This window comes from Cervus elaphus, chromosome 9 (assembly GCF_910594005.1).
Source record: "Cervus elaphus chromosome 9, mCerEla1.1, whole genome shotgun sequence".
NCBI classification, from domain to species: Eukaryota; Metazoa; Chordata; class Mammalia; order Artiodactyla; family Cervidae; genus Cervus; species Cervus elaphus.
In genome coordinates, this window is record NC_057823.1 from 13,888,787 (window position 1) to 13,913,660 (window position 24,874).

General features: G+C 53.5%; 1 protein-coding gene and 1 long non-coding RNA gene across 3 annotated transcripts in view; both read right to left on the reverse strand.

Moving 5' to 3' along the window:
- The window catches only part of PKN1 (protein kinase N1), a 28,558-nt gene extending 8,835 nt beyond the window's left edge, over positions 1-19,723 (reverse strand). Inside the window, exons 1-9 of one of the 2 annotated variants that reach the window (XM_043911211.1) lie at positions 19,482-19,723; positions 14,561-14,864; positions 11,934-12,085; positions 9,669-9,804; positions 5,675-5,820; positions 5,273-5,486; positions 4,067-4,261; positions 1,597-1,706; positions 1,365-1,508 (exon numbers count right to left, since the gene is read on the reverse strand). In XM_043911211.1, the coding sequence (XP_043767146.1) occupies positions 1,365-1,508; positions 1,597-1,706; positions 4,067-4,261; positions 5,273-5,486; positions 5,675-5,820; positions 9,669-9,804; positions 11,934-12,085; positions 14,561-14,864; positions 19,482-19,502 (1,422 nt within the window). In that variant the 5' untranslated portion in view covers positions 19,503-19,723. Of the gene's footprint in view, positions 1-1,364; positions 1,509-1,596; positions 1,707-4,066; positions 4,262-5,272; positions 5,487-5,674; positions 5,821-9,668; positions 9,805-11,933; positions 12,086-14,560; positions 14,865-16,018; positions 16,073-19,481 lie in introns of those variants that run through there. The other variant, XM_043911210.1, reaches the window with a different exon arrangement.
- On the reverse strand, positions 18,262-19,472 carry LOC122699368. Its single transcript, XR_006342601.1, has 2 exons — positions 19,301-19,472; positions 18,262-18,459 (listed from the first exon to the last, which is right to left on the reverse strand). It is a non-coding gene; the product is annotated as an uncharacterized LOC122699368 (long non-coding RNA).
- Positions 19,724-24,874: the final 5,151 nt, after the last annotated feature.

The window sequence follows — 24,874 nt, forward strand, 5'->3', positions numbered from 1 at the left end:
GACCATAGAACTCTCCAAGCAAGAATAGAACTCTCCAAGCAAGAATACTGGAGTGGGTTGCCATTTTTTTCTCCAGAGGATCTTCCCAACCCAGGGATTGAATCCAGGTCTCCTGCATTGCAGGCGGATTCTTTACCATCTGAGCTACCAGGGAAGCAATTCATATACGCGCGTGCGTGCGTGTGTGTGTGTGTGTGTGTGTTTGTGTATTGGATTGGCCAAAAAGTTTTTTTTTTCTATAAGATCTTATGAGAAAACCCAAATGAACTTCCTGTTCAGCCCAATACATAAAACAGGGTACATGAGTATTTTAGGGGCAAATTTAAAGAATTTCTGAGAATAATTCTGGTTAAATGACGGGGCCGATGACTTTCTTTCTCTGTGTCTCAGTTTCCTCCTCTGTCAGACGTAACTAATCACGGTCCCTCTTACACGGGTTCTTGTGAGGATTTATACATCAGTGCCAGCACTGCACTTAGGACAGGGCATGGCCATACGACAAGGGGTCAGCTAGGAATGTCATTTAGACTAAGGGCTCTCAATCAGGGGCCGCTGGCCCAGTCTGGAGGCATTTTTAGTTGTCACAACTTGTGCGGGGCTGCTACCAGCATCCCATCCCATGGGTGGGGACGGAGGATGTGACTCAGCACCCTGCAGCACACAGAGCAGTCCTGCAACCAAGAACGATCCAGCCCAAATGTCCATTGCGCCAAGGGTGGGGCGTGGGCTCCCCTCATGAGGACCCTCACCCTGACGGCACTGGGGAAGGAATCTCTCTGCTCAACTGTGGCTCTCGTAGCAATCCCCATGATACGTTGCTTGGTTTTCCTTTTTTTGGCTTGACAACATTTTGCTGTTTCTTCTTTTTTTTAATATCTTGTTTCAGAACGAAACCAATCCCAAGTTTAGTCACGCATCATGGGACTAATTATATGTACTTTCCCATCAAGGTTCAGAGACTAAGGGGAAAACACATCTTCCCCTTCCGGAAAACCAGGAGAAAGAGACACAAAAAGCATTTTTTCTGGGCTTTCCTGGTGGCTTGGCAGTGAAGAATCCGCCTGCCAGGGCAGGAGACACGGGTTCGATCCCTGGTCCGGGAAGATTCCACATGCCGCAGGGCAACTAAGCCCGTGTTCCACAACTGCTAGGCCTGCGCTCTGGAGCCCGGGAGCTATAACTATTGAGCCCATGTCCTGCAATTACTGAAGCCCATGCACCCTAGAGCCCATGTTCCACAACAAGAAAAGCCAGTGCAATTAGAAATCCACATGTGCCGCAGCTTGAGAGTATCCCGAGCGGCAACGAAGACCCAGCACAGCCCAAAAAAAAAGCATTTTCTCAGGGTGGGGGTCAGGCTGTACCTCAGCCACCAGGCAGCCCTGAGGTTCCATGTCCAGCTGCACCTCATGCCTCTCGTTGTCCAAGAAATCCTCCAACTTCAGGAATTTGAGGGCACACAGGCCCCGCTGGTCCCGCCAGAACACAGCCAGCTCCAGTTCCCGTGCCTGAGGGAAGAAGAGGGCTGTCACCTGGGGTGCCTGAGGCCCCAGGCCCCGCCTTCTCCCAGCCCTCTCACTCCCCAGCCTAACTCACCCTCTCCAGTTCCAGGGTAAAGCTCTGGTCCCAGGCGCTGGGGCCACATGGCTTCCAGGATGTCTGTCCCACCACTGTGTTATCCAGCTTGAGCACAGTGCTCACCTCATCTGGAACAGGGGTGAGGGGAGGGTGTCAGGAGAGTCTGGGGAGGAGGGTAATCTCTTATATCTTATTAATAAGGAAATCCTCTCTTCCCCTATAATATTCTGCTATGCTATCTGACCAAGCTCTACAGTCCTGCCTTTCACATTAAGCCCTTCAATCCATCTCCAGTTGATTTTGGTGTGTGGTGTGAGGCAGGGATCCAAATTCACTTTTATTCTACATATAAATTCCAACAATATATTCCTAAGTATTCACTCTAAAAAAATGCCAGCAAGTATACATTGGGAGATGCATAAATATAATGCCTACGTAACAGCTCTAAACTAGAAACATTTGTCTATGAATTAACATATAAATGGTAATATAGGGTTATTAGCTAAACCATGAAATCTCTTATAGTCAACTATTTTTTACCTAAAAAAAAAAAAAGACAGCAATTTGATATGGCTCAGTCTAAGACAATTAAACCGGGCTAAAAATGAATGAAGTATAATTTCATGCAACAGTATGAATAAGTCTCCCACACAATGTTGAATAAAAGCAGCCGTTACCATGGAATACATTCTGTACGATTCCACATATGTGCAGTTCAAACACAGGCAAATTAAACTGCATTGCTTTGAGATGGTACATGGGTGCTAAAACTACAAAGAAAAGCGAGGAAATGATAACGGTAAGAGTGAGGAGAGTAGCTACCTCTAGGACAGAGGAAGGGGCTGGAATTGAGGAGGGGGCATGAGAGGACTTCCAGAGAATTCTATTTCTTGACCTGGGTGGTGGTAACACAGGCGGTTACTCTATTGTTATTCTTCTTTTGTTCATACTTTTACATGTGTGCATTCGTTTCTTTTCACATTGTGGTAAAACTCACATAACATAAAATTTACCATCATTATCATTTTCAAGTACACAGCTCAGTGGTACCAAGTACGTTTACACCGTTGTGTAATCATCACCATCATCCATCTCCAGAACTCTTCATCTTTCCCAACTGAAACTCTGTCCCAGGTAAACAATAACTCTCCATTTTCCTCTGTCCCAGGTAAATAATAACTCTCCGTTTTCCCCTCCCCCTCAACCACTAGCAACCACTTTTCTTTCCATCTCTATGAATGTAACCAATGTAGATACTTATATAAGTAGAATCTTATACTACTTATTGGTTTCCCAGGTGGCTCAGTGGTAAAGAATTTGCCTGCCAATGCAGGAGGCGCAGGAGACATGGGTTGAACCCAGGGATTCAATCCCCGGGTGGGGAAGATCCCTCGGAGAAGGAAATGGCAACTCGCTCCAGTTTTCTTGCCTGGGAAATCCCATGGACAGAGGAGTCTGGCAGGCTACAGTTCATGGGGCCGCAAAAGAGTCAGACACAACTTAGTGACTCAACAACAACAAAAAGACAAGAAGCATCCCCATGTTCAGTTGCTAAGTCGTATCCGACTCTTCTGTGACCCCGTGGACTGTAGCCCGCCAGGCTGTCTATGGGATTTCCCAGGCAAGGATACTGGAGCGGGTTGTCATTTTCTTCTCCAGGGAATCTTCCCAACTCCAGGATCAAACTCATGTCTCCTGCACTGGCAGGCAGGTTCTTTACCACTGAGCCACCAGGGAATTCCACTTGTCATTTTACAACTGGTTTATTTCACTTATGTACTCAAGTTCATCCATGTTGCAGCATGTTTCAGAATGGCCTTCTTTTTTAAGGCTGAAAAATCCAGAGAATTCTATTTTTTGACCTGGGTGATGGTAACATTGGCAGTTACTCTAGTGTTATTCTTCTTTTATTCATACTTTTAAATGTGTGCATTCGCTTCTTTTCACATTGTTGTAAAACTCATAACATAAAATTTACCATCATTGTAGATGTATTTCTATAGAATAGAATCCATTTCTATAGAATAGACTTTTCTGGAATCTACTGTGTGGATGGACCACAATTTGTTTATCCATTCATCCATCAACAGACACTGGATTGCTTCTGCCTTTTGACCACTGTGAATAATGCTGCTATGAACAAGGGTGTGTACCAAAATCTCTTTGAGATCCGGCTTCCAACTCTTTTGAGTATCTATTCAGAAGTAGGAATACTGGATCTTATGGTAATTCTATGTTTCATTATTTGAGGACCTGCCATGCTGCTTTCCACGGTGGCCACACAATTTTACATTCCCACCAACAGTGTAGAAGCCTTCCATCTTCTCCACATCCTCCCTAACAGCTGTTATTTTATCTTGTTCTATTTTACAGTATCCATCCTAATGAGTGTGACGAACGACTTTTTCAGAATGTTACCAATGTGGGAAATCAGGGACCACCCCCAGCCTACCCCACCTCATCCCTCCCAGACATCAGTGCCACTCACTGGTGTTCTCGGCTTCCGCTTTGAGGCTGCTCCTGCCACTGAGGCTTCCAGTTCGGCTGTAAAGACCTCGGGCTGGGCGGCTCAGGAAGGGGGTGCGGCTGTCAGGGGTCCCAGGCCCCCCCACCGAAGGTGAAGGGTTCCAAGGGATGGTCTCTGGAAGGTCTCTGCAGCCCACCACACGCACCTCCAGGGTCCCTGAGAGAGGGGCAGGCTCATGGGGTGGGTTACCTCTGGGGCAGGACGCGGGGAGCAGGTGCAGGTGAAGAGGACGTGTGCAGAAGTGGCCAGCATGCAAGTGGGAGTTGGTGAGGGACAATCGGGGTGAGGCAGGGGGTCTGATGCAGAGATGGCTGTGCCCAGAAGAGAGAAACAGGGGACAAGGGGGAGGGGTGGGACAATCTGGGGAAGGACTCTAGATGCTGAGGTTTAGTGACAGAAGAGCAGTTCAGAGTGTAGGCTGGAGGTCCAGGCGGTGGTGAGCCAGGTAGGACTGGGGAGTCCCAGGTAGGATTTGGTAGGCTAGTCTGAGGTCTGACACTGGGGCTGGGGTCTATGGTAGGACTGGTCTGGGGAGGTAGTGACGGATCTAAGAAGAGAGGAGTTGGTTAGTCTGGGGGTGGGGGGTCAGAGGTTCAGGACTGAGGATTCTGAGAGTGAGGGACTATGAGACTGAAATCGAGGACCTGGGCTGGAGAGAGAAGACAGGGCCCTTCAGGGAGGGGTGGGGAAAGTGAAGATGGGACTGTTGTTGCTGTTTACTTACTCAATTGTGTCTGACTCACTGTGTGTGTGTGTGTGTCTGATTCTTTTGCAACCTTGCGGACTACAGACTACCAGGCTCCTCTGTCCATGGAATTTCCCAGGCAAGAATACTAGAGTGGGTCACCATTTCCATCTCCTGGGGATCTTCCCCACCCAGGGATCAAGGATGGGGAGACAAGGGCAAGAGTCTCTGGGAGGGCAAGGTGGGGTGGGAAGTCTACGGCCCACGGGTCTGTCTGGCGTGAGTAAATGGGGCCCAGGGCTACAAGGTTGGGGTGGAGAAGGGAGGGGACAGTGGGATGGGAGTCCAGGACTAGGGAGAATGAAGATCCCAGTGGCTGGTCTTGCGGCTGGGGGATCAGAGGGGCAGGAGTCTAGAGCTATGAGGGTGGGGTCCTGATTTGGGGCGGGAGCGGGCAAGACGGGGGAGGTGTTGGGACCCACCTGTGAGTGGTGCAGGCTTGCACAGGGTGCTGTAGTGCGTGGGGGGGAAGGGCCCGGCCAGGCGGGCGCTAAAGGCTGCGGACGAAGCCGCGGCGAGCTCCTCGCGCAACAGCCGCCCCTTCGGGTGGTCAGCGGGCAGCTCCCCAAGCCGCCGCTCCAGCGCCTCCCGAAGCAGCCCCAGCTTCTGGTTGGACTCGGTCAGCTTCTCCTGGGCCTAAGGTGGGAGAAGCCTGGCCGGGCTGGGGGCGGGATCCGGCATGCCCCGCCCCCAGGCCGGCTAAGTCCCACCTGGAGCTCCTCCCCGGAAGCCCGAGCCCTCCAATCATCTGGGTCCGACTTGAAACATGAATCCCCACCCCTTGCTGAAGCCCCACCTCTCCGGGCCGACGCCCCGCCCCTCACCTCGCTGACGGCTTTGCGGTCCGGAGCCTTGGCGGCGCTGAGCAGGCGCAGCACGTTCTTGGCGCCCTCGGCCACCGCGTGCTCCACTCGGAAGTGGTGACGCAGCTCCTCGATGCGCAGCTCCACTGCCCCCAGGTCCGGACTCCCTGTGGGCGTGAGACACGAGGCAGTGAGGCCAGCCTGAGCCCCGGGTCCAACCATCCTGGTTCCAGAGACATGCAGCCATCTGTATGAACAGGCACTGGCCAGAGACAGATAGCCATCAACAAGCATCACTTCCTCCCAAGGTAGGGGGTCATGTGGACAGTCACACTGTCACCCACGGGCAGACAGCCACACATGTACCCGGATGCTGTCGCTCTTTTATCCAGACACCATCACCCACAGAGCCCGTCCCAGGGATGTAGTTAAGCTGCCACCCAGGGGCAGTCTTATACACAGACACACACTTAACACATACTTAGGGAACTTCCCTGGTGGTCCAGCGGTTAAGAATCTGCCTTCCACTGCAGTGGATGAAGGTTCGACCCCTGGTGAGGGAACTAAGATCCCACATGCTCCAGAGCAACTAAGCCCATATCCCCGCAACTACTGAGCCTACACACCTCAACCTAGAGATTCTGTGCACCACAAGGAAAGATCCCGCATGATGCAATGAAGACCCTGGGTGCCACAACTAAGACTCGGTGCAGCCAAATAAATAAATAAAAATAAAACACACACTTAGGAACAGACACGTTGCTGATGGGAACACAAGTTGCTTTCCAATGGAGGCAGTTTGGCGACTTCTGTCCGAATGATAAATGTATCTACCTTTTGATTTAGCAATCCCAGTTCAGGTACTTTATCCCATAGAAACAACTTTGTACTTATACATGTTGGGTGGTTTTTTTTTTTTTTGGCCATACCGTGCAGCTTGTGGCATCTTAGTTCCCTGACTAGGAATTGAATCGCAAACCCCCTCCCCTGCAGATAAAGTGCAGAGTCCTAACCACTGGACTGCCAGGGAATTTCCTTTGATATATGTATTATATGTGGTTATTCATAGCGTTTATTTTCAAGAGCAAAAGATTGGAAGATACTGCATTTCCTCTAGTAGGGGTCTGAGTAAATGAATGGTGACCACCCACACCATGAAATACAATGTAGTTGGAGGAACAGGAACAGGGTCAGATAGATGTCATCAGACTGTCAGAGGGTGACAATGGCATTGTCACTTTGTCACAGGTGTAGGCCTTGGAACACACATACCCACACACACTCACAAAGATGCCATCACGCTGCCACACAGGGACGCTGTCACGTGGGTAAGACTGATGTTATAGACACAGATAGATGCCTTGTCTGTGCTGTGCTACGTGCTATCGTTTCAGTCCTGTCCAGCTCTTTGCAACCCCATGGACTGTAGCCCACCAGGTTCCTCTGTCCATGGGATTCTCCAGGCAAGAATACTAGAGTGGGGTGCCGTTCCCTTCTCCAGGGGATCTTCCCAACCCAGGAATCGAACCTGCAGTTCTTATGTCTTCTGCATTGGCAGGCGGGTTCTTTACCATTAGCGCCACCTGGGAAGCCCTACACACCCTGTCAACTCTCAGCATCTCCCTCTGTCACAGGGACAGAGGGAAAGTCACAAAACATAAACACCCTAATGGGACAGAGTCGGTCAGTCAGTCCAGTCACTCAGTCGTGTCCGACTCTTTGCAACCTCATGAACCGCAGCACGCCAGGCCTCCCTGTCCAGCACCAACTCCTGGAGTCCACCCAAACCCATGTCCATTGAGTCGGGACAGAGTCACACAATAGCAAAACTCCCAGGGCTCTCATTCCAGCCCAGGGAGGATCATGGCAACACAGTCACACTGCCACACAGATAAGGCACAGGCAAAGAAATGCCAGCACGGGACTTCCCTGGTGGTCCAGTGGTTAGGACTTCGCCTTCCAGGGCAGGTGGTTCAGATCTGATCCCTGGCTGGGGGCTGAGGGTCCCACGTGCCTCACAGCCGGGGAATCAAGGCATGGAATGGAGGCAGTGTTGTAGCAAATTCAGTGAGGACTTGTGGACACAGTGGGGGAAGGAGAGGGTGGGATGAATAGGAGCAGCACTGACATATATACACCACCACGTGTAACACAGATAGCCAGTGGGAATTTGCTGTATGATGCAGGCACCTCAGACCAGTGCTCTATGACAACCTAGAGGGATGGCATGCAGCGGGAGGGAAGGTTCAAGAGGGAGAAGACCTATGTATAGTTATGGCTGATGCATGTTGATGTATGGCAGAAACCAACACAATACTGTAAAGCAGTTGTCCTCCAATTAAAAATAATTTTTTTTTTGGAAGAACAAAAAAATGATCCACATTGAAAAAACATCTTTAAAAGACATGCTGTCACGACATCATACAGTCAGGGTAGCGTGAGCGATACTCATAGACACAGAGACACAATGTCAGAGGGAAACAGGCTGACTTCATGCTCAGAGCGAAGTCCCAGGGACAGAGCCACAGCCCCAAAGAGGACACAGCCAGTCACCCACCGGCACAGGGATACACTGTCACCTAGATACAGGAAACCTGTCACCCACAGACACAAGCTCACAGTCATGCTTATCCACGGCTGTAGCTCTCAAGGACAGTCTTGTGGTCCCATATGACGACCTAGACTCAGACTCAAGCATTCCTACAGCCACACTCACCCACAGCTGTGTAGCACCCACCAAGACCTTTGTCACATGTGCCCAGATGGTCGTTAAGACTTTTACACTTGCAGGGACAAAATCAGGCTGTCACCAGAAGTTACAGTGCGAGGACATGGTAAGGAGGCAGCCATCTATGAATCTGGAAGAGGGCTCTCACCAGACGCTGTGTCTGCCAGCGCCGTGATCTTGGACTTTCAGCCCCCAGCACAGTGAGAGGTAAATGTCTGTTGTTTACATGCCCCCTCCTCCCCAGTCTGTGGTATTGTGGTGGAGCAGCCCAGACACACTAACACCCACCAACAGCTGACGCAGTCTCGTGGTAACACAGGAACTCTCATAGTTATGGGGCATGTGTACAAACTCTGGTCCCCACGGCAAATACCACATTAACACTGACAAACGTCACTAGTACGGTCACCCCTGCACGTGAGACCTGGAGAACTGACGCATACAACACAGCCTGTCTCAAATTCAGGATGACAATTGGGTTGAGACGTCCTCAGGCATTCAGACACTGAGATACACAGGAAACACACACATGCTGTGGACTCCCACAGTTTCCTATTACTGAGGCCAACATGGCAAGGCAACTGCCTAGCCCAGGGGTCCACACATGTTTTCCATCAAGAGCCAAAGGGTAGGACTTCCCTGGTGGTCTAGTGGTTAAGAGTCTGCCTGCCAATAAAGGGGACGTGGATTCAACCCCTGGTCCAGGGAGATCCCATATGCTGCAGGGCAACTGAACCCCTGCTGCACAACTACTGAGCCTGTGAGCTAGAGCCCACGAGCTGCAACTACCGAAGCCCGAGAGCCCGTGCTCCACGATAAAAGAAGCCACTGCAATGAGAAGCCTTCACACAGCAGCAAAGACCCAGCACAGCCAAAACTGAAGAAATAAATAATTTTTTTTTAAAAGAGCCAAAATGTAAGTATTTTTGTCTCTGTGGACCACAAGCTCTGTTGCCACCACTTGGCCCCACTGTCACAATGCAGAAGCAGTCGTAAGTGACAGTAAATGAATGGGCATGGCTGGGTTTTCAGTATTTCTAAAACAAACAAACCAAAAAAGGCAGTAGCAGATTTGGTCCAAGAGCTGTAGTTTGCCAATAACTGATCACGTGCAAATCCTGAGTGGGACAGAATGGGGAACTGGGGCCCAGAGAGGGTCAGGAACGCATTCTAGCATGGTGAGTCACAGCACCCACCTCCCTGCCTTAGAAAGGGACCCCTTGTGGGGCTGGGAGCTGAACTGCAAGGTGGAATGCAGGGGAGGCTGTCTCAGGGTGATGGACTCACCTTGAGCCTCGTCTGGGGCCGCCTGGCTCTCCAGCTGGCAGGCCTGCAGTGCCCGGCGCAGTTGCATGCGGATGATATCTATCTTGGTCTTACTGTCTTGCAGCATCTGCTGGGCCGTCAGCAGCAGCTTCCGGTCCTGATGGCAGAGACAGGCCGTGAGGGGAAGACTGGGCGGGTGGGGGTCTGACCACCCATCCTGGTGTCCACCCCAGGCAGGCTCTGGATGACAAAGCATTCATGTGTGGGTATGACAGAACGTGTTCCTGGGTGTTGAAGGGAGATGGAGCCTGTGGCATGTGAATCCTGACAGCTGCCACCTAACAGCTGTGTGACTTTGGACAAGCTGCTCAACCACTCTGGGTCTGTCTGCTCATCTGCGGGAAGGGGAGTACCAACAGCACCAACCACCACTGGGCTGAGGATTAAAGGAGGTAATCTGTGTGCAAGGCTCAGAACTGTGCCTAGCACCAGCAGGCACTGTATTTGTCAGCTGTTAGAATGGTGTACGTGTGTGAGTGTTCCCCATGGTGGGCGTAGCCTTGCCTGTAGCCACATGGGTGAGTCCAAGGGTGACTGGGTGTGAGACAGTTGTAGGCAGTTGCAGCAATCAGGGTCCTAATGCTGGTGTGTGCAGTTCAAGCTACAGGGTTGACTGGGCATAAGCCAAGGACCCTATGTGTGTACAAGTGCCAGGAACTGGTGGTGGATTTTTCCATCAACTTGGCGCTATGCTCAAAACCAGGCACTGACAGACTTCCCTGGTGGTCCAGTTGTTAAGAATCCACCTGCCAATGCACGGGACACAGGTTCGATCCCTGGTCCGGGAAGATTCCACATGCAGCAGGGCAACTAGGCCCATGAGCCACAGCTACTGAGCCTGCGCACCCTAGAGCCTGTGCTCCATGACGAGAAGCCACTGCAACTAGAGAGCGGCCCCCTACTCTCCACAACTACAGAAAGCCTGAGCATAGCAATGAAGTCCCAGAGCACCCAAAAATAAAAACAAATAAAATAAACTTTTAAAAAGCCAGGCACTGCCAATCTGTGATGCAAGAAGACTGGGTATTGACTGAAAGGGGCAGGAGGGCCCTTCTGGGGGACAGGAAAGGTTCTGTAGTTCAGTAAGGGCAGTGGGCACCTAGATGAAAATTCCCTGGCTGTACACTTAGGTTTTCTGCACTTGATGTCCATTTGTTACACCTTAATAAAAGGTTAAAAACAATTCTGCATGGTCTGTGTCCTCCTGTGTAATATTCACATTTGTGTGTGCACTCACAGGCATGGGTGCTCTCTGGGTCTCTAGCTGTAGGTCTAACTCTGCCTGTGGGTATAAGTGTCTCTGGGTGTTGCTGCAAACCTGTGACTGTGTACTTGGTGTTGGTACAACTAGGGGTACGTCTGTGTGACTACTCTGATCTCTGGGTGTGAAAAACTGATGATGTGTGTGTCTGTGTGTCCAGGTGTCCTGTTGGCCTGTGCTGTGTGTCCCGGGTGTCCTATGATGGTGTGTGTCTCTCTGTGTCTAGAGGTGACTGGTGGTTTATCCTCCATGTATTTCTGAGCGTTGTTACTGCTGTGAATCTAGATGTTGTGACGGTATATGTGTCTCTCTCAGTGGTGATATGCCACTGTGTGTCTCTAGATGCTGTTATGACCATGGGGTGTGTCTCTAGATATTATGATTATAGTTGTGTGCATCTAGGCTTCCCTGGTGGCTCAGTGGTAAAGAACCCGCCTATCAACGCAGGAGACATGAGTTCAATCCCTGGGTTGGGAAGATCCCCTGGAGGAGGAAATAATAACCCACTCCAGTATTCTTGCCTAAAAAATCCTGTGGACAGAGGAGCCTGGTGGGCTACAGTCCATAGGGTTGCAAAGAGTCGGACACGACTGAGCCACTAAACAGTAACGTGTGCATCTAGGTGTTGATCTGTGTGTACATGTCAGAGACGCCACCAGCAGTGGGAGGCTGCATGTTGCCCTGTCTCTGGGGGTAACTGAGTATGGGGCGGGGGGGAGTCTCTGCCATGTGTCTATCTGACATCACCCACAGTCATCCAGTTTCCTATCTGCCCCCACCCAAGCTGCCCACACTCCAGTCCTGCTGCAGAGTCACTCCAGAGCCCTCTGTCCCCAGCCCAGAGTGCCCCAGCCTCCTGGGGGGCAGACGGAGGTACCACCCAGCCCCCCACCCCACGCTCCAGCCTGTGATGCACCCGCAGGTGTACATGCACACAGGGGGGTGTGCACGCACGCTACTCCCACCTTGGTGCTGCCGTTGCTGTACGTCTGGATCATGTTCTCTGCCCCCTGCTTCACCTTCAGCTCGATGGCCAGCTGCTTCTCCAGACCGGCTACGCGGCTCAGGTTGGTGGCGGAGCAGGCAGAGTCACCTGTGCCAGGGGACTGGGGGGCATCTGGAGGGGTGGATGGGGCAGAGTCACCACGGCCCTCCTCTCCAACTGCCCAGGTGGTTTTGCCCCAGCTGAGGGGATCCACCCCGGGCCTGGGAGGAGGAAGAGCTGGCAGCCAGGGGCCACAGGGCCCACTCCCCACCAGCCCTCATAGGGAAACCCTTTCAGGGCTGGGGCAGGACCAGCGTGAGTGAACACAGGTGTGTGTGAGTCCTTGGTGTGACCGTATGTATCTTTGTAGAGAAGGTATCTATACCCCAACGATGTACAGCGTTGTGTAGGCGTCAGTGGGTGTGGCTGTGGTTAAGTCTGTGACCTTCAGGGTGTTGGCATAACTGAGTGTGTGTCTCCCCAGGTGCTAGTGTAACTGTGAGATGCAAGGTGTTAGAAGGACTTTGTGAGATTCTGGGTGATGGGGATGACTCTCTGCACATGTCTGCTACAGTCAGCACAACTGTGCATTCAGATCTCCTGGCACTGGTGTGACAGCGCCCGAGTGTTGGAACAGCTGGACATGTGTGTCTCTGGAGGTTGTCGCAGCTCTGTGTGAGTCTCCAGAGAGTCGTGTGACCATCAGAGGGACTCTGGGTACAGCTGTGGCAGGATGAGGTTTTTGAGCGTTGACTGAACTCTTTTTCATCATCTCCAAGTGTTGATCTGATAGTGTTAGCCTCCAGCTATTGACACACCGAAGTGGTGCGTGGGTGTTGGGCTAAGTGGTGCTGAGTCTCAGGTCTTGTCCAGTTGTGTGTTTAAGTCTCAGGCTGTTTGCTGCTGCTGCTGCTGCTAAGTCACTTCAGTCATGTCCGACTCTGTGCGACCCCAGAGACGGCAGCCTACCAGGCTCCTGTCCCTGGGATTCTCCAGGCAAGAACACTGAAGTGGGTTGCCATTTCCTTCTCCAATGCATGAAAGTGAAAAGTGAAAGTGAAGTCGCCAGTTGTGTCCAACTCTTCGCGACCCTACGAACTGCAGCCTACCAGGTTCCTCCATCCATGGGATTTTCCAGGCAAGAGTACTGGAGTGGGGTGCCATTCAGGCTGTTTATGGGCTGGTAAACACCTGTGACAGCAACTCTGTGTGTCTGAATCTCTGGGGGTTGGTGTGAGCATGTGTGAGCCCTTAGGTTTTGTGTATGTGTTGGTGTGACAGTGTGCATTTATCTGGGTGCTGGTTGGCAGCATGGAAGTCTCTGGGTATTCACAGAATAATGCTGCTATTGTTTAGTCACTCAGTTATGTCCGACTCTCTAGCAACCCATGCAGTGTAGACGGCCAGGCTCCTCTATCCATGAGATTTCCCAGGCCAAGAATACAGGAGTGGGTTGCCATTCCCTTCTCCAGGGGATCTTCTCGACCCAGGGATCAAACCCACATCTCCTGCACTGCAGGCAGATTCTTTACCGCTGAGCCACAGGGTAGGCCCTTAGAGTTGTCTGGGCGCTGGTGTGGCTGTGTGTGAGGGTCTCTGGCTACTGATGTGATGTGTGTTACATCTTTGTTTTTAGTTGTAAGATGAAAAAGTTCTGCAGATTCCTTGCACAAAAATGTGAAAATACTCAATACCACTGAGCTGTATGCTTAAAAATGATAAATTTTCTGTGTTTTTTTCCCCAAAACCTTTTATTTTATATTGGAATATAGGTGATTAAGGGGCTTCCCTGGTGGCTCAGTGGTAAAGAATCTGCCTGTTAAGCAGGAGATGAAGGTTCAATCCCTGGATTGGGAAGATCCTGGAGAAAGAAATGGCAACCTATTCCAGTATTCTTTGCTGAAAAATCCCATGGACAGAGGGGCCTAGCAGGCTGCAGTCCATGGGGTCACAAACATGGGGTCTAAATAGAAGCAATAACAATAGCCACCTAACAATGCTGTTATACTTTCAGGTGCTACTACATGTTTTTTTAATCACAATTAAAAGATTTTTTTAATCAGTTGGAGCCTTTAGGAGTTGTCCGGGTGTGGGTGTGACTGTGAGTCTGGATATTTGTGTGATACCGTGTAAGCCCTATGGGGTTGTCTAGCTGTGGGTGTGACTGTGTGTACCTTTCCCTGTGTGTTGGTTTGGGCCTTTGGTCTGCCTGTATTTGGGCTTCCCAGGTGGCACTACTGGTAAAGAATCTGTCTGCCAATGCAGCAGACGAAAGAGATGCAGGTTCAGTCCCTGGGTTGTGAAGATCCCCTGGAGAAGGAAATGGCAATCTACTCCAGTATTCTTGCTTGGCGAATTCCACTGGACAGAGGAGCCTGGCGGGCTACAGTCCATGGGGTCGCAAAGCGCTGGACACGACTGAGCACTTGTCAGCAGTATAGCAGCTGTCCATGGGATTTTCAGGCTGGAAGCTGCCGTGACCGAGTCTGTCTCCCTGGGGGTCAGTGGCAATGGGCTGGCTGGCCTCACTCTGGGACACAGTGGGTGAGCCCTGGGCACGGGAGGCCCCCAATCCCGCACCCCCCACCCCAGGGAGGCCTGGCTTACCGTGCGCGCCCACCGCAGGGTCGGGCAGCACCACGTGGGCATGCAGCTCCTGCAGCTGCTGGTGCAGCAGGTCGAGCCTGCGTGAGGAGCCGCGCAGCACCAGCTCCACGGGGCCCAGGTTACGGCCCAGGTCGGTGGTGGCTCGCCGCAGGTTCTCTGCACCCTCCTTCAGCTTCAGCTCCTTGCGGATCTCCCGCCGCAGACGCTCCCGCTCCAGCTCCAGCTGCTGCTGCACCCCCGGGGCTGCCAGGTCGGCACCCGCCAAGCCCAGCTGCTCCAGCAGGGACCAGCTGCGTGGCTCACTCTGCAGGGGACAGAGCAGGGTCAGTGGGGCCAGGGGGCCTCTGGGGGTGCAGACCACGTTCAGCCGGCCTGGCCCGGCCTCCTCCTGGTGGGGGGCCTGCTGACACAGGGCCTGCTCCGTGTCCTCCGGCAGTCCCCCAAAACTGGGAGGTGGGACAGGCCCTGTGCCTGCTTCCTGACACCCCCGAACTGTGAGGTCCCAAGGGCAGGGCCTTCTCCTTGCCTGTCCCCTCAGACAAGAGGACCATAGGTACAGTTCAGCCTCCCTCCCTCTGTCCTCATGCAGTAGGATCCTGCAGGGCAGATTCCTCTGCCCCATCACTGGGTCCCCACAGCTCGAGGTCCCCAAGGTCAGGCCCTATCTCTCCTTCCACTGTCCTCCCAAATTAGGGGGGCCCAAGACAGGTTTTGTCTCCCTCTGTTGCCCCCAAATGACCAGGTCCTGAGGGGAGACCCCCCTCTCCCCTCTGCTGCCCCCCTAAACTAGGAGGTCCCAAAGGGAAGCCCCCTCTCCATTCCCTGTGCCCCACATTAGGAAGGCCTGAGGGCAGCTCTCATCTTCCTTCTGCTGCTCCCCAAATGAGGAAGTATCAAGGGCAGGCCTGTGACGCCCCCCAAACCACAAGGTTGGGGTTCCAAGAGCAGGTTCCTTCTCCTCATGGCTGTGCCCTTGAACTAGGAGGACCCAGGGACAGGCCTTGTCTATTCCCTGCTATACCCCAAAACTAGGAGGGCGTGGAGACAAGCTTTGTCTGTTCCCTGCTGTACCCCCAAACTAGGAGGACCCAGGGACAGGCCTCATCTATTCCCTGCTGTACCCCCAAACTAGGAGGACCCAGGGACAGGCCTCGTCTATTCCCTGCTGTACCCCCAAACTTGGAGATCCTGGGGCCAAGCGCCATCTCCCCTCCTTCTGTTGTCTACAACTGGGACCCTAAAAAGCAGAGCACTGTTCCCTTTCTCCTCTATTTCCCCAACCTGGAAGCCCAACAGGCCCCAGACAGTTTCATCTTTCAAACAGAAAACTCCAAAGCCAGCACCCCACCTCCTCCGCTCAGTCCAAAACCGAGAGGTACCGAGGGCAGGGCCCCTCCGGCCTGTGCCACTTGGGGTCCTCTTCTGCTGCCCCTCCCCCACACGGACCCCAGCCCCCACCTCCAGCTCCCGGTCCAAGGGGGGATCAGCCTCCGCCATCCTGGGTCCCGGCTGAGGGCCCCGCCCTCTTCCTGAACCTCGGCCCTGCCAGGGCCTCTCGCCTGCTACTTCCTCTTTCCTGCTGGCTCCCAGCAACCCCTGCGGAGGCCAGCTCTGGGGCTCTGGGGCATCAAGAGGACCTTCCTCTCAGCCCCCACTCCAGGGCTGAGCCTGCTTCTCTGGGGTCATCCCAGGGGTGGCCCCTCTGCTCCCTGTCCCGAGGATGCCCCAGGTGTACCCAGCAGGCACACACACACAGGCCCGCTAGTGTGGACATGAAGAGCAGCCTTCCCCACGTATACAGCTTCCCCACAACACACTCTTATACACCTCCAGGCATGTGCAGGTATCACAGGCTGGCCAGTGTGTGCCCACCCCCCACCCCCTGTATATACTTATACACCAACACCCACAAGTGCTTACATGGGCGGCCCTGCCCCCTTCCTGTCCCAACTTCCGGCTTCTTCTCAGCGCGGCTGCCTGCTGCTGCTGACCACAGCTTGGAGGCCGGGGGGCCCGGCCGGCCCTGCGGTATCTCCCTGAGGCTCACATCATGAGGAGACAGCTCTGCAGGGCTGGGGTGCGAGTGTCTCCACTCAAGCTCAAGTATGCTTATTAAGAACCATGGCGGTTACTACAAGCTGCAGGCCAGGTCAACTAATGCCATTCCAGGAGGCGCTATTATCACTCTGTTTTCCAGATGAGGAAACCGAGGCCTGGGGCGGTGACCTAACTTTGCCCAAAGTCCCACAGCCAGCAGGAGACAGAACTGAGACTTCCAACAAGTGCTCAGAATCGGAGTTAGCTGTCAGCCAGGCAGGAAGAGCCCCGCGTATATTATCTGCCGCCACGCTGAGACCCCATTTCAGAGATGAGGGAAGTCGGGGTTGGCTCTCAATCAACTTCAAGGGCAGCTGCCTCCAGGGAAGATTTACCTCAGGCCTGAAGTGTCACTCCCATGATCCTCCTGACCCCTCATTTGTATCCTGAGCAGCTGCCATATTGCCCCTCCCACTTTACAGGTGAGGAGACTGAGACTCAGAGGGATGCCAGCAGCAGTTCTCGATGGCGGAGGGGATTCCCAACACTCCCACCTCACTTCTGGGGGCATCTGGCAATATCCAGAGACATTCTGGGTTGGTTGTCATAACTGGGGCTGCTACTAGGCTCTATGGGGTTGAGTTCATGGAAACTGCTTGACATTCCACTGTAAACACGAGAGCCTCCACCTCCAAGAATGATTCAGCCCCAAATGTCAATAGTGCTGAGCTTTAGAAACCCTGAATTAAAGGACACAGACTCACACCCTGAACTGCTGACCATGATCACTGGTAAGGATTTCACAGCAGCCCCACCTGCAAGGGGCTGACCTGGTCTACGTCCTTCCTCACCGTGAAAACCCTCTTGGCTACACTTTTTTTTTTATTATTATTTTGACGGCAGAACCAAGGCTCAAAGAGGGAATGGTGCTGGGCCTAGGACACACCGTGAGGAAGTGACAGCTCTGGAATTTACACCCAGAGTCACCTACTACCACCCGCTATCAACCAGGTCCCACTGGCCACTCAGCCCCACCCTGTCCCCAGCAGGCAGAGCAGGGGTACAGCCAGGAGCAGAGCCAGCTCCAACGAGAGGAGTCCTGGGGGAGGAGAGGGCAGGGGGGAGGGGCAGGGGGGAGGGAGGAGCAGGATCCCTCGGCCCCACCTCCTCCAGCTGTTGAGGACTGAGAATATGCAGAGGAAGAGAGGGAGGCCGGGCCTCCCCGGTTCTCCTTCCTTGGGTGACTCACTCCTATCCAGGGCAGGGGTCACCTGAGGGCCAACGAGATGAACCCATGAATCAGGAGCCTGGCCTGGCCTTGGGGAATCCCCAACACCCTCCAAGAAGCAGAAGACGCCTCCCGCCTGCCCAGGTTCAGAGGGTCCACCTCCCAGAAATTCCCTCTTCCTAGAGTGACCAGGGATCTAGACCCCATGTCCGGAGATTTCAATGGTTTGGGCGTTTCTGGAATCCGGACAGGACATCCGTTTGCCGGACACAGAACAGACAGGCACACACACTGGGACAGACAGAGGGACAGGGGTAGCAGACCCAAGCAGCCACGACAGGAACAACGGGGTGGGGGTGGGGGTGGGGTAGGGGGAAGACAGCAGGCAGGAGACAGGAAAGGGGACCAGGGCGCAGGTCCAGCCTCGTTCCAGGAATCACAGTCTCCATCCGGGTCATGTCTGCTACATGCCAAACGCATGCATGTGCCAGGGGAGTCCTACACTGTCCTCCCAGGGCTGATGGGGTAGAGGCAGGGACCCAGGCCCTCCCCAGCCCCCAAGGTCTGACCTTGTGTGATCGGCAACACCAGATACGCCCAGCTCCTCGGCAAGGCTGGCAGGCCATCAGCAGGACTGGGGCGGGGGACAGGGGGTCACGGGGGAGAAACACAAAGGGGATGTGGGGGCAGGTGCAGAAGGAGATGAGAACCCAGTTACACAGCGACCACAGGACGATGGAGAGCTGATGAGGTACTAGTGGGGGCACCAGAGGTAGAGGACATGACTCAGATTTGGGTCACTGACCCGGAGAGGTTTCAGAAGTCACTCTGGTCCTGCTCGCCACAGGCAGGGATGGTGAGTCCCAGGCTGTGATGCCCACACGGTGGCACAGAGAGACCCTGGGTGGGTGGCATGTCGGTGTCAGTCACCTGTGCCTCTGTGTGTGTTGATGTGTGGGTTGTGGGGTGACCCAGTCCAGGCAGGATTCCAGGTAAAAGAGAATTCCCCAGTTCATTGACATGGACACTCCCCACCTGGAATCCCGGGATAAGGTTCCACCCGGCAGCCGAGTGGCTGTGTGGGTCCCTGGGCCCCAGACCTAAAGAGGTGACTCTGGCACTTCCGCCAACAGGTGCCAATCTGCAGCGTCGCGACCATCGTAAAGCTCAGTCCGGAGGTGGGGGTGCCGCCGGAGCTTTGTTGTGCGTGGGGGAGGGTAGGGGGAACGGGGCGAGTGGCCTGCGCCCTTCCCGGGGCATCGCGCCAGGCACCTGCTCAGGTGGAGCGGCACCTGCCGGAGAACCGAACGCTGGAGAGAGGGAGCGAGCGGCAGGGTCGACTGGCACCGGGATGCCCAGCTAGCCATAGACACCCGAAGTCGAGCCGCCGCTGAGCCCCCTCTAATTCTCGGGGAAGGGCGGAGCTGGGGATGCTGTAGGACCCCTCTCGTTCCCCCACCCTCCCCCGTGCGTACCTCCACCTGCCGAGGAGACTGCGCGGGCTCCACGGCGCCGGCCCAGGGAGGGGGCGCCTAGCGCTCGGGGGAGGTGGGGACCCGCCCTGGCCGCCCCGATCCCGGGAGCTCCGGCGGTGAGCGGGCGGGGGTCCCCAGCGCCGGCTGGCCGCTGGGCGGCTGCGAACGCAGGTGCGCCTACCTGCACAGCGTCGCTGGCCATGTCCACACTCAGCCCGCCAGGGGTCCCCGCGCGGAGGGAGGGGCGGTGAGAGGAGCGCGCGTGCGCCCCGCGCGGGGCGGGGAGGGGGGCGGGCGCGGCGCGACGCCCCCCCCAAGGCGCAGGGCCGGCTCCGGCCTGCTCGGCTCGGGCCGCGCCTGGCCTGGCCTGGCCGCCGAGTCCGCGCGCCGCGCCCTCCGGCCCCAGCGGCCGCCGGGCCCGGTCACGTGATTGCCGAGGTCGGCGCCCGGGGAGGGGGCGGGGCCGGGGGCGGGGCTCCCGGAGGGGCCGGGGGGCGGGGCTCCCGGCGGCCCCCGGGGCTGCGGGGTCCTAGCCGCTGTGCAACGCCCGCCGGAGGGGAAACTGCGCGGTCGGCTTCGCTCGCCTTTCTTTTTTTCGGAATTCTCCCTTTTCCCACGGGTCCCCCGATTGAGCGCGAGGGATCCCAAAGGAAAAGAGGGAGCCGCGTTAAAGCGGGGGGCGGTGGAGGCCTTTGGGCCTCCCGGGACCTCCTCTCAAAACAACAAAAACAACTCATTTTCTCCCTGTGTTTGCAAGTTTGGGCTTTCTTGGAACGGACTGTCATTCAAGGGCACCGGCACTTCCCCCACAGGCTGGAGACAAGCTGTGAGCAGACTTGTGTTCAAATTACAGCACCCTATGCCTTGGGGGAGTCCCCAAAACCTAACAGCCCTTTATCTGTTAAAAAAAAAAAAGAGAGAGAGAGAGAAGGATTGACCTACCCACCCCTTGGACATGTTGACAAAATGAAATAAGACAATGCATGCCAAGTGCTGTGAACGCAGTAAGCGCTGGACAAAGGTTAGCTGCTGTGATTTTTAGTGTTTTGCCGTTGTTGTGTAAAGGGATTTGAACCCTAAATCCGTCACGGACTCGCTGTGGGCCCTGCAGCGTCTGATCCTCAGTTTTCGCCTCCGTTAAATGGGGACACGCCTCTTCTTTGGAGCTGCTGCGTGCAGGTGGCGCTCCACCGTGCAGACTCGTGCCTGGTCGGAGGCAGAAGGTGGAGACCTCTGAGGAGCTTCTCCAGGGTCTCCGGAGTCCCTGGAGCATGTAGCCTGGCTGGTGGCAGACCGGGCACTCCCTTTCAAACCCGGTGACTGAACCAAGCTGCGGTCCCTTGGGCGCGGGGCAGAGAGCGCTCCTCCGCCTTGGCGCCCTCCGGGGACCCGCCAGAGCGCCGGAGGCTACCTTGGTTACCCGCAGCTTTGCATGGTATACGCGGTCCCAGAGATCGGGGCGGGGTGTTTTCTTCTTCCCTTTGGGCGACTCTTTGGGGCTGGGGAGTAGTAGTGGTGGTGGTGGTGGTTAACAGAGGGGAAGAGAAGGAGGAGAAATTATACCAATCTAGAATCCATCCACTTCCCCCCTCCACGGTCTCCACCGGGTCCATCTTCATCATCGTTCACCTGGACCAGTGCAATCGCCTCCTGTCAGGTCCCTGGGTTCCTCCCTTGACCTCATAGTCTCTCTTCCCCACAACAACCCAGGGATGTCTAGGAATGTCTAAGCCAGGTAATGTCCCACTTCTGCCTAGAACCACCTTTGACTCCCACCTTCCTCAGAGTAAAAGCCAAAGTCCTACCGGCAACCCACAAGGCCCTTCACCTTCCTTCTCTCCTCTTCTCCCACCTCTTCCCCTTACTCACTCTTTGCAGCCACACCTGTTTCCTGGCAGTTCCTCAAATATTTATTCATTGAATTAAAGAAACCTTTGAGCCAGCTCTTTTGCTTTTGATTTAAATATGAGGAAACTCAGGCCCCTCACCCTCAATGAGCTTCCCAGGTGGTGCTAGTGAGAATGTCAATGCAGGAGACACAAGAGACACAGGCTCCATGCCTGGGTCGGAAAGATCCCCTGGAGGAGGGCATGGCCACCCATTCCAGCATGCTTGCCTGGAGAATCCCAGGGACAGAGGAGTGGGGAGAGGGGACTACAGTCCACAAGGTCATGAAGAATCAGACATGACTGAAGCGACTTAGCACCAATTATAAAGTCAGGATGTTTATGGTCCTTGTTGCGTCTTCCTCTAATTCTCCAGCCCACCCATTTTACAGATGGGGATGATGGGGCCAAGCAAGGCTGAGAGCCAGTCCACCACCTTATCCAGGGAAGGGCCCTCTGCTGCCTGCCAGGTTTCCAGGCTGCTTCCCTGGATAGAGCTGGGGAACCCTGCCAACGTCTCACTCCAACCTTCCGGCATTCATTTACTCAGTGAATATTTATCGGTACCCACTGGGGACTTCGGTAGCACTGGAAACAAAATTTCACTCTGGGCTTGAAATAGGGACACCAAGGACTTATTGTATAAACTCAGCCAAATATGATAACTGCACCAACACCTCCCTGTGCCTCCTCTGGCCTCTTTCCAGTCCTCTCCAGGGCCTTGGAAGCCCTAAATCACCCCCACCACCCCCCACCTCTGCCTGCTGGAAAACCTGTCTCTGGCACTCTGGAGCTCTTAGGAAAAACACCACTCCTCATCTGGCCTACAAGGTAGTCCAGTCCAGCCTCTGCCCACCTGTCCAGCCACATCCCCCTCCACTTCCCTCACCCCCATCTAACAAAACTGGCTTTCTCTCTGTTCCTCAAATATTCTCACCTTACTTCCAACCACAGGGCCTTTGCACTGGCTATTCCCCAGTCTGTAATGCCCTTCCCTCACATCTCACCAAGTCTGGCCTCTTCTGATCATTTAGGTCTCTGTTTGTATGTCATCTCTTCTGAGAGATCTTCCCAGAGCACCTCCATATCCTGTCATCTCTGGCCCATGGCTCTCCTTTTTTTTTTTTTAATGTGGACCATTTTTAAAGTTTTTATTGAATTTGTTACAATACTGCTTCTGTTTTATGTTTTGTTTTTTGGCCACCAGGCATGTGGGATCTTAGCTGCCCGATGATACCTACAACCCCCTGCATTGGAAGGTGAAGTCTTAACTGCTGGACCACTAGGGAAGCCCCTGTTTTCTTTAAGTATCACTCCTCTCTGAAATTTCCCAGTAACTGGCCTAATCTCACTCAATCTTTGTGGAAGGAGTAAATGCACTGCGTGTGAGCTGTCAGGAGAAAGGTAACCCAGCCAGTGAATGCCTTGGGAGGACAGCTGCCTCATTGTAGAGGAGGCAGAAAGGCTGGCACTAAGGGACAAATTAGGAAATTGCCAAATAGATAGAGAAGAAAGGTGTGTGTGGTGGAAGGAACAGTGGAAGCAAAAAGGCCCAGAGGGGGGTGAGGTAGAACCTGGTATATCCTTCTTCCTCTGCCCTCGTCTCCCACCCACATCCCCTCACTCATTCCACTCTGGCTGCATAGCCTCCTCACCCATGCTGATTCTCACCTCAGGGCCTTTGCACTGGCTGTTCTCACTGCCTGCAATGTTTTTCCTTCTCATCTTGGCATTCTCTCTTTCTCACTTCGTCTCCATCTTTGTCTAAATGTCACCCTCTTAAGGAAGTCTTCCCTGACTGCATCTCCACCCAGAACAAGGCCCACCCCATCTCTACCAAACTCCACCCTTCACATACTTGTTTCATCCTTGCAAATTTTAATAAATTTGACGACTATTTTCTTTCTTGTCGGACTTTACCAGGAAGATGTCAGTTCCCAGAGGGCAGGAGGGGCTTCCCTAGTGGCTCAATGATTCCACCTGCCAAGCAGGAGACATGGGTTTGATCCCTGGGTCAGGAAGATCCTCTGGAAGAGGAAATGGCAACCCACTCCAGTATTCTTAACTGGAGAATGCTATGGACAGGGGAGCCTGGCGGCTACCGTCCATGGGGTCACAAAGAGTCGGACACAACCTAGATACTAAACAACAACAAAATAGGACAGGGATTTTTGTCTTGTTCACTGCTGGGTCTCTGGCTCTTTGTTGTTATTCAGTCCCTAAGTGTGACTGACTCTTTGTGAACCCATGGACTGCAGTACCCCAGGCTTCCCTGTCGTTCACCATCTCCTGGAGTGTGTTCAAACTCATGTCCATTGAGTTAGTGATGCCATCCGATCATCTCATTCTCTGTTGTCCCCTTCTCCTCCTGCCTTCAATCTTTCCCAGCTTCAGGGTCTTTTCCAGTGAGATGGTTCTTCCCATCAGATGGCCAAAGCATTGGAGCTTCAGCTTCAGCATCAGTCCTTCCGATGAATAGTCAGGATTGATTTCCTTTAGGATTGACTGGTTTGATCTCCTTGCTGTCCAGGGACTCTCAAGAGTTCTCCAGCACCACGGTTCAAAATCATTAATTCTTTGGCACTCAGCCTTCTTTATGGTCCAACTTTCACATCTGTACATGACTACTCTTGCTCCTAGAACAGGGATTAGCACACAGAAGGTACTCAAAAAACAGCTGTTGGATGAAAAGATGAACAAACCAGGTATTACGAAAGCATGGCTGGAGTTTGTTTGGGTTTTTTTTTTTTTTGCTTGTGAACCTGGAGTAGAGAAAACACTCCAGATGTTGCCCATAGTGGGAGTGGAATTCAGATCTGACCCTGAGGACTGTGGGAACCACTGGTAGATTCTTAGCAGGGGAGGAACTGAATAAGGATTATTTCTCAAAAGATAAGGCTCTTTGCAAAGCAAGTCTTCACCAGCGGGGGAGGGGAGGAGGCCTGAGAAAAGAAATGGGAGTAGATTCATTTGCCACCAGAAGAACTACATGTATCAGCAAGGCTAAACTGGAAAACATCATGTGACCAGAGGGGATAAAGAAGCAAGGTTAAAAAATGATATAGTTTGCTATTATTTATATCAAATACAAAAAAAAAAAAAAAATCCAGAAAGGGATATTATGTATCAAGTTTATGGAGCAGTTCAGAATAGTAGGCAGTATGCCTGGCATCCTGGCTAAGGTTTGCTAAGCGTGCTAAGCATCCTGGCTAAGCGTGCTAAGTTGCTTCAGTTGCGTCCGACTTTTTGTGACCCTATGGACTGTAGCCCGCCAGGCCCCTCTGTCCATGGGATTCTCCAGGCCAGAATACTGGAGTGGGTTGCTATTTTCTTCTCCAGGGGATCTTCCCTACCCAGGGATTGCACTCACATCTCTCATGTCTCCTGCACTGGCAGGCATATTCTTTACCAATGGTGCCACCTGGGAAGCCATCTGGGTCCAAATTCTGACACCACTGCACATGGACGGTGAGACCCTGGGAAAGTTTCTTTTTTTTTTAATTCTTTTTATTTATTTAATGAATTTATTTGGCTGTACCAGGTCTTAGTTGTGGCATATGGGATTCCCTGACCAGGGATTGAGCCCAGGCACCCTGAATTGGAAGCATGGAGTCTTAGCCACTCAGCCACCAGGGAAGTCCTGGGGAAAGTTTCTTCACTGCTCTGTGCCTTGGTTTCTTCATCTGTA